The sequence below is a fragment of the Ursus americanus genome, chromosome 11, assembly GCF_024610735.1.
Source record: "Ursus americanus isolate L20-20 chromosome 11, mUrsAme1.1.p, whole genome shotgun sequence".
NCBI classification, from domain to species: Eukaryota; Metazoa; Chordata; class Mammalia; order Carnivora; family Ursidae; genus Ursus; species Ursus americanus.
The window spans coordinates 26,827,648-26,836,932 of NC_142137.1; the positions used below are offsets into that span (position 1 = coordinate 26,827,648).

At 40.3% G+C, this 9,285-nt stretch overlaps 1 protein-coding gene across 1 annotated transcript in view; it reads left to right on the plus strand.

The window, feature by feature from the left end:
* The window catches only part of FIG4 (FIG4 phosphoinositide 5-phosphatase), a 121,622-nt gene extending 114,185 nt beyond the window's left edge, over window positions 1-7,437 (plus strand). Inside the window, exon 23 of the mRNA XM_045798462.2 lies at window positions 7,103-7,437. Within this exon, the coding sequence (XP_045654418.1) occupies window positions 7,103-7,280 (178 nt within the window). The 3' untranslated portion in view covers window positions 7,281-7,437. The remainder of the gene's footprint in view (window positions 1-7,102) is intronic.
* The last annotated feature ends 1,848 nt before the right edge of the window (window positions 7,438-9,285 follow it).

A 9,285-nucleotide genomic window follows, 5' to 3' on the forward strand; every position in this document is an offset into this window, starting at 1 on the left:
GGACAGCCCAATCATCTTGTTATAATAGCAGCTATTAAAAGGATTTGGAAATGTTTGTATATAAAGAAATCAGATTTGTTCATTATTCTGTGACATGCTCATTAGCTTTCAATGGCATAATAAGGCTGAAATAATTGGACTTTGTTAGGGATCATATATTAGATTGATAGCATTTAAAAAAAAAGATTTATTTATTTGAGAGAGAGCATTTGTGTGCACAAGCAGAGGGGCAGAGGGAGAGGAAGAGAAGTAGACGCCCCGCTAAGCATGGAGCGTGACGCAGGGCTCCATCTCATGAGTCTGAGATCACAGTCTGAGCCGAAATCAAGAGTTAGAGGCTTAACTGACTGAGCCACCCATGGGTTCCATAGATTCATAACATTTTGTATGTTAATATAGACTTGTCTTTTAGTAGGAATAAAAACAAAATTAATTTCTTTACCTTGACAATGTTTAGAATGTCATCAGCAGGTACTAACATGGTTTAATTTCCTATTACATGGGTAAGCACTTTCCCCTCAAGCCCGTCACCTTCACTCTATGGTATCACATGTATATACCCGAAGACACGTGAAAGTGCCCTAGAGGGGCAAGGCAGCAAACCACGAGTGCTTACCCATATTTCCGGTGTTGGAATTGGCACGACAGATATGTAAAAGTGAGTATAGACAGAGCCTGCTTTCTCGGATCCCAGATTAGAGGGGTGTATTTTGCCTTTTGTTGTATTAGAGGTGATTTGAAGATTGACACATTCCTCTTGATTTCAGCCCATTTAGAACTTTGTTAATCTGCCTGAGTCACTGTTCTCTCACCTCTAGAGGATAAGGACCCACCCCTTCTGCCTCACCATTGTTTTCTGAGCAACTTTGATAGCTTTATCCTTCTAGAAGGCACTGCAGCTTGCCCTCAGTTTCCTTGTCCACTTACGGATTATCTGAAGAAAGGAACTGAAGAATAAGGCTTCTGATGGGAAACCCTAGCTTCCCTATTATCTCAAGTAATTCAGATCACACTGTATTCAGGTTCTGAATTTAGAAACCCAAGGTAAAATCTTATTCCTTAACCAGACATCATTCATTCATTCAGTGAATAACTTTTGAGCACTTAACCATATGCCGAGTGCTCTTCTGGGCATTGGAGATAAAGAGGTGATCAAAATGGGGTTCATATTCCTAGTAAGTATATAAATACATAAATAAAAGATCAGAGAGTGATAAATACCATACAGAGTTATATTAGGGTAATGGGCTAGAAAGACCTAAAATTACCCAGAATTTGTGAGGAAAAAATAATAGGAAATAGGTTCAAAAACAGTCTGTCCAATAGATCGTTCTGTGATGATGGAAATATTTGATCTCGACACTGTGTCAGACAGTGGCCATTAGCTATGTGTGGCTATCAGACACTTGAAATTTAATTGAAATTAAATTTTATTTAGTTTTAGTTAAGTTTAAATAGCCACATGTGGCTAATGGCTACCATATTGGACAAGTACAGTTTGAAAGCTACATTTTGGATTTAGGTGTCTATAGTTATGCACAGAATGTGAATAATATGCAACATTCTCTTGAGTTTTTAACATGATAAAGCAAACAAACACATTCTCACCAATCATCTTGGTAAAATAGATTCATGACTAGGCTTCAATATACGAGTACCTTATTGGATACATTCTCTTGACTTTTTCACATGGTAGAATAAACACATTCTCACCACATCATCTTGATAAAATAGATTCATGATTAGGCTTCAATATATGAGTACATTATTGGAAGGATACAAGTAACCTAATAAGGCAACCAAAGAGAAGCAATGGACGATCAAAAAAAAAAGAAATGTTAGATTGGCATCCACACACCGAGGGCTGAATGCTCTGAGCAGTAGTAAAGATTAGAAGGAGAGAAATTTATTTCATGGTGACGTATAACATAGGTCCTTCTGCTGGTTAGGTGATAAGGGCTATTATTTTCTAATAGTAATTATAAGACCTGCAGAAAGCCAAATAGACTAATAATCAAGGGCTGGTGCTTTTAAGGCATTTGCTGAGGTTTTGCTTCACTGAGACCAGAGCATCTGATCAATTTTGAACCTGACCTTGCTATATTTTCTCTTGGAAAGCAGAGGAAATGACCTAATGATCAGTTATGACCCACAAAGAATCGTTTGGTGCTGTGAAAGAAACAGAAAACTGGGAGTTTGTGATAGCAACAGAAGGGAAAGATATATACATATTTTTTTAAGATTTTATTTATTTGACAGAGAGAGACAGCCAGCGAGAGAGGGAACACAAGCAGGGGGAGTGGGAGAGGAAGAAGCAGGCTCCTAGCAGAGGAGCCTGATGTGGGGCTCGATCCCAGAATGCCGGGATCCCGCCCTGAGCCGAAGGCAGACGCTTAACGACTGCGCCACCCAGGTGCCCCAGAAGGGAAAGATATTCTGTGACCAGAACCATTACTAAATTTTCTGGAAATGCCAAATGGGGTTTGATGTAGGCCAAAATGCTAATCGTAGGAAAAATAGAAGATTTTAATATATGCAAAAGTCTCACATGTATAATATTGTTGAAATTATACAAATATTGTCCTGTTTTTCTATCACCAGCCACAAATTACCGGGACATAACTAAATTCAGAAGACATTTCAGTCTGACCAATTATTCTCTTGTCAGATCAGCATGTTTACTGAGTATTCAGTATGTGTTGGGAGAAAAGCCTCAATAGGAATTGAACTTTAAAAGGGACTCAAGCATTAGTTCTGCATCCAAGGGTAAGATAGGGTTATTGTCAGACATGGTCATAGTATAACCAAGTGAGTAATTCCACATTTAAGAAAGAGCATAAAAGGGCACCAATAAGTATTTTCTTTAAAAAACATGGTACGTCTTATAAATTTCTGCCTGAAGTCTTTCTTTTCTGTGAATGGGAACTGCAGTGAAGGCCACGTGTCATCGATCCTTGGTGTTTGAGCGCACCGAGCAGTATGGGTTAAGCAGCCCATAAATGAACTGGCAAATATGTTATTTTAAATAAGACTGTAACATTCCTTGAGGGGAAATACAGAGCTCTTCTTTGAAGATGGAACTAGGTTCTGCAGATGAAAGAAATGAGCCTGCACATTTGTAATTATAATATTTTATCTCCAGAAATACTACTGGCATTGGAGTTAGGGAGATCTTATCCCTTTGGGGGCTGTGAGGAGAAGTGGAAAACAAAATTCCCTCTGTTTGTGGTCAGGAGAGAAAAGTGGAACCATTTTTTCCACCATGAAAGTGCAGTAATAAGCCAGCTTGCTCTACTGGAATGAATAAAAGAAAGTAGTTTCATGATTTCCACATCATTTAGTGTTTAAATACTGGTCTTTTTAGCTAGAAACAGATGCCATCTAAGCTAGAAGACTGTTCCGTGTAGTATTGAAAGAACTATTGGGTTATCCATCTCTCTCCAATACCCTCAGAGACAAGGTGCTGACCAGCAGCCCCTTGTGGGGTTCTTGGATGTTTTTGTATTTCTTTCCCACCTGGGAAATGTGTAAGCTACCGGGAAATCAGACTATCTCCTCATTAGGAAATGTGTGGTGTATCTAATATGACTGCTCGTATATTTACAATTAAATGTCAAATTATGCTTCTTGATGGAGGGTTAGTGATAGTACATGATTTGAAAAGAGATTTCTTGCTTGAAGTGTTCAGTGCTGCTGACTGACCACAAACAAGATCTTCTTTAGCATTTTAGATACATTTCAGTCTCTTAGACCAAAGAGTCTCAAACTTTGGCAAGTGTCAGAATCACCAGGAGGCCGAGCTAAACATCTTTGCTGGGCCCCACCCTCAGAGTTTCTGATTCAGTAGGCCTGGAGTAGGGCCTGAGAATTTATATTTCTAGCAAGTTCCCAGGTGATGCTAAGCCTCCTGGTCTGGGGACCACACTTGGAGAACTACTGCCTTAAGCCCGTGGGGAGGTCGTTGTAACTGGCTTCTTGACGTCTGAGTAAAATGAAGAAACAAAAGTTTCTGCGTGAATGGGTTTCTTCCTCCTCATTTTTCTGATTATGCCAACAATATTGGGTATCTCTTCAGCATCTTTCTGGCCCCAGTCCAATAATAACCATTGTAATATTACAACTTTGTTGTTTAATAGAGACTTTGAATCCCACATCCATGGGCGGTTGTGCTATGACATTCCACAGCCGGCCCACCTGCATAGTCAGCCGAGGCCTCTGAAGGATCAAACAATGCCTTGGTCACTTAGCATTTCCCCTTTCTCAACTCATGGAGGTTTAGTGCCCAGACGGTATCTTCCTACATCTCTTGGATGTCTGGTGTGATTTCTGCCAGAGAGGTCATCATTAATGAACAAAGGGTTCTGGGCAAAGGCCTGGCTTCAAAGACAGGACAGAAACCATTAGTCCCATTTTTAGATTGACTTTAAATATCTCCTCTGTGACATGGAGGGTATGATCCCAGTGCTTCCTGCCTCCAGGATGAGTGTGAAAATTAAGGAAGGTCATATGTGTAAAAGGGATTTAAGAAGGGGAAGATCCCAGACAGGTGTAGATGGTGTGGTTTAGGAGTGGTTGCTCTCTATGGCTGGTACTTTGATGACAATCTCTAAAAACCCTAATCGAGTCTTCATTTTAAAGGTTTAGGTTAAAAAGGTTTGATCCTGAATATTATCTACCATTAAAGAATTCTAGCATTTCAATGTGAATTATGTCAATGATTGGAGAGTTGCTATGTTTTTGTGAGGGAAAGTTGAGGAGAAGAGTTCATATTATTTTTTTTTAAAGATTTATTTATTCATTCGACAGAGATAGAGACAGCCAGCTAGAGAGGGAACACAAGCAGGGGGAGTGGGAGAGGAAGAAGCAGGCTCATAGCGGAAGAGCCTGATGTGGGGCTCGATCCCATAACGCCGGGATCACGCCCTGAGCCGAAGGCAGACGCTTAACCGCTGTGCCACCCAGGCGCCCCAAGAGTTCATATTATTAATCATCCTAATTGTTCACCATTATAATGTGTTCTCCACAGACATCAGAATAACTAACTTGTGTATTTTGAAGAAAGCGCTGCAGCCAGGCTAGAGGACAGATTGAGATGCAGACATCTCAGGATTCTTTCACCTTCATCCTTTTTTTTTTTTTTTTAACTTTGAGTAAATCATTTTCCTTTGGTTTTTATTTACTTAAATAAGGTTACATTCTAAGATAGTATGACATTATTTAAGTGCTTTAAAAAAAAATGGGAGTACTTCACAAACTATATACCAAATTTGAGTTGAGATATATTATCCTGAGGTGAAAACAATTGAGGTTGGCTTCCAGAAAGAATATTCCACCTCCAGTTATGTTTTATTTTAATGTAATTTAATACATCTCCAGCCATGGCAGGGTGTGTTAGCATTCCAGGTAAGACAAAGCACAGTGAGCTACCTTGACTGTTTTCTGGGTAAGAAAGACCCCCATTTGATGGTGATGTGTCCTAAGAGGATGGGGGCGTTTACTGTACAACTCTTGTCTTCTACTGTATGTCTGCACTTCCTGATGTCTTTTGAAATGTTGACATTCCAAGTACAGACGTAGCTGGGGCTGAGGCCCAATTCTGCTCCTGACAGCAGAGAATCTTCCCCAGCTGCTGGGGTCCCAGCTAACGAAACAGCCGTGCATCCAGGATGCCTTCCTGACACTTTGGTACAGTGGGCAAAGCTAGGGTCCAGCCCAGAGAATAGATTCTTCGGATCTTCTCTGTCTGTGTTATCTTGGTGCCCTGGTGTAAGAAGTGCCCCCCCCCCCACAGGGCCAGCCCTGGGGTAAGTGGTGGAGTGTGTTGTCATTGTACACCAGTCCCTCACAACACCATTTTTGTTGACTGTCCTCCCCATCAGTGGCCCCTTCTTGACCTTCCATTCACACTGTACACACATGCTCACTCTGCATCACACCTGACTGGGCTGACTGACTCATCCCTTGAAGGCCTGCTCTCAGCTGAGGATGTAATAACCAGTAGGTGCTCAATCTTCAATGAGTAAAGGCTGTGTCAGACACCAAACTGCATTTTGACAAGGCCTTTCTGGAGACAGCACCTTCTCCAGTGGGTAGAAGGAAATTTCATGCCTTAAGTTAGGCTGGGTGGTTGGGAATGGAAGGATATTTTTGAATAAAAAGATTCTTGGATGCTTTTCAATACCCCAGAAAGGAAGGAAGCTGCTTCTTACAGATCTACAATCTCTTGTCAAAAGCCTGAGGCCAGATGTGTTTCAGAATTTACAATTTTGGGGGTGTTAGCATAATAGGATGGTACATCCGCAGTGTGATCTGAGGACTTGTCTGATAATTAAACACATTAATATTCACACAAAGTGGGGTGAGTATTGTTGGTTCAGGTTAGGAAATGAGGATATGCCACCAAATGAATTTCAGTTGGGTCAGGTTTTACCATCAAAGTAACATTTGGTTATTAAAGCTTTTAGGATTTCAGAATTGCAGATAAGGAATTATGCACCTGTAATTATTAATTGTAGTGCACATTTACTGAGCACTTACAGTGTGCCAGGCATTATGCTAAGTGAGCACTTTATCTGTATAAACTCATTTGCTCTTCTTATCAATGTGAGGAAGGAATTTGTATCCCTTACTTGGCGGATTCCTACTGAATCTTCCTTTAAAAACTATAAATTGTTAGAACTAATAAACGAATTCAATAAAGTTGCAGGATACAAAATTAATATACAAAAAAACACATTGAGTTCCTATGATGTGTCAAGGAGCAAAGAATGTGCAGCCGCCACCTAAAGTTAGTCCAGTCATGTGAGGGAGACAGATGGTGCACAGACATAGGTGGGCCCGGGGCTGCAGAAACAGAGAAGGGGTGCCCACCTAGCCAGTGCTTCAGGGAAGACTGCCTGGGCAGGTGCTGGGCCAGCTCTGTCCTCTGGGCAGGAGAGGAAGCCAGCTTAGAGGGTACAGGGGAGGTCACTACCCCCACTTACTGCTATTAAGTCTGCATGGTCAAGGTCCATGGCTCTCGAATGCTTTGAGACCATAGCTCCCTGTGGGTCCTTCACTTTGTTTTCTTCAATGTAGCCTTGTCTTCTCTTCTCTTTTATAGAACACCTATCTCTGCTTTCTCACAAGACAACATCTATGAAGTTCAGCCTCCAAGAGTAGACAGAAAATCTACAGAGATCTTCCAAGCCCACATCCAGGCCAGTCAAGGTATCATGCAGCCCCTTGGAAGAGAAGACACTTCCATGTACCGAGAATACATCAGGAACCGCTACCTGTGAAGAGAACAGGTCCACCCATGAATTTGCTTAACACTGTAATCTGTTTTGTCTCATCTTAAAAATTGAATTTCCTAGGAGTCCTTTACATCTGAAAGTTTTTCCTTTTTGTAACTGGGGAACTATAAATTATAGGAAATAAAGAAATGATTTGAATATATTGCTGTTATTGCCTATGCTTTATTTTAGAAATACTTTGCTTAGAAATGTAGTCAGTAGGGGCACCTGGGTGGCTCAGTCCCTTGAGCGTCTGACTCTTGATTTCAGCTCAGGTCATGATCTCTTGACTCATGTTGGGCTTCATGCTCAGTGCAGAGTCTACTTGAGATTCTCTCTCTCTCTCTCTCTCTGCTCATCCCCCTGCTTGCAATCTCTATCTCTCTTTAAGATAAGTAAATAAAATCTTTTTAAAAATGCAGTCAGTATAGTATCACGCCATAATTAAGAAATTAATAGGTATTGTCGAGCCCCTGCTGTGTGCACAAGCACTATGGTAGAGTCTGGGAGTATCACAGTAAGCAAAACAGGCCAAAAAACCCCTCTCTTGGGCAAAATGAAGTCAGAGTATTTTTCTTTGTAGTTAATGTATTTTTTTAATTTATTCTGATTTTATGTTAACTTTGTGGTTTGATAAAAAATGTATCACTTTGAAAACTCTTGTTCTTGGGACATAAACGCTGAAATATTTATGTATAAAGGGACAAGATGTCAACAAAGTGCTCTGCAGTGAGGAAAAAAGAACAAATGGAGCAAAATACCAATAATCAGTAGATCTGGGAAAGAGTAAATGGGTGTTTTTTTGAACAGTTCTTACAGTTTTTCTATAAATACGAAGTTACATCAAAATAAGACATTAAAAATGTGTTACCCCGCATAACTTTTCTGGTGTGCAGTTGTGTTACCTGATTTGACATTTGGTGTCCAGTCAGGGTTGACTCGTCACATACACATGGTTTGCTCTCTGTAGAGTCACACGAAACATGGACAACTTCCTGCATTTTCTGATAGTTTGACACAAATGATGTGATCTCATTATGCCTGTGCTTTTTTAAATAAGTTGTCTCAGTCCTCCCTTCTAAATAAAATAGAGAAGAACACCATGCTATCTAATGAGAGAGGGAAAACTGACTAACTGCCTAAATGACCTTTAAGGTGTCTCCAACCCTGAGAAGCTGGAATTCTGTGGAAGGTTCTACACTGCAGGTAAAAAGCCTCTAATTAGCAGACCTTTTTTTAATTGATGTCATCATAGGACCAGGATTAGAGAATGACAACAGGGGAGAGAAAATTTGTGATGGCGTTATCTAACTTGCTCTACTGCATGTGGGATCTCTCCCAAGTCTTCCCAAGTCAAAAAATTATCTCAAATTGCTAGGAAAGTGTCAAGAGATAGATCAAACCCTGATCTTCATTTTTTTAAATTTATTTTTAATACGGCTTTTCGGAGGTCTACCTCCTTATGACGGGAATGAAGTCTTTGTGAAGATCTAGAACCCAGGTCTTCTTTCCTAACCTTCTTTAGCTGTGAAGTAAGGCTCACAGTGCCTCCTTTATCGGTGTGTTGTGAAGTTTAGAGGGAATGTATGTGAAACACGTAGCCTCGATTCCTGGCGCATAAATGATGCTCAGAAAATGGGTAGTTGCCATGGTGCTGTGGTGGTAGTTGGTGAGGTGGCGACGTAGACAGTGTTCTCAGTATAAGGCAGTGGCTTAAACATGATTAACATGGTTTTTAACATAACAAATTAACATTATTTTGACATAGCAAAGATGGTATCTGAACTATTTTGTCATTAATTCAGATTACTCCTCTTTCTCTGTACAGGGAAGCACAAGTTGATACCAAAGTAGATATAACATTTAATCTCTAGAAAGAGGTTATTGACCTCACGGAGCATGTAAATGATGTGAACGTACATATAAAAACACTAAAAAGCTAATGTGAAAGAAAGTATAGAGGCTGCTCTACTTTTTAGACCCAAAGAGAAGAAACACGCACTGGTTAAGA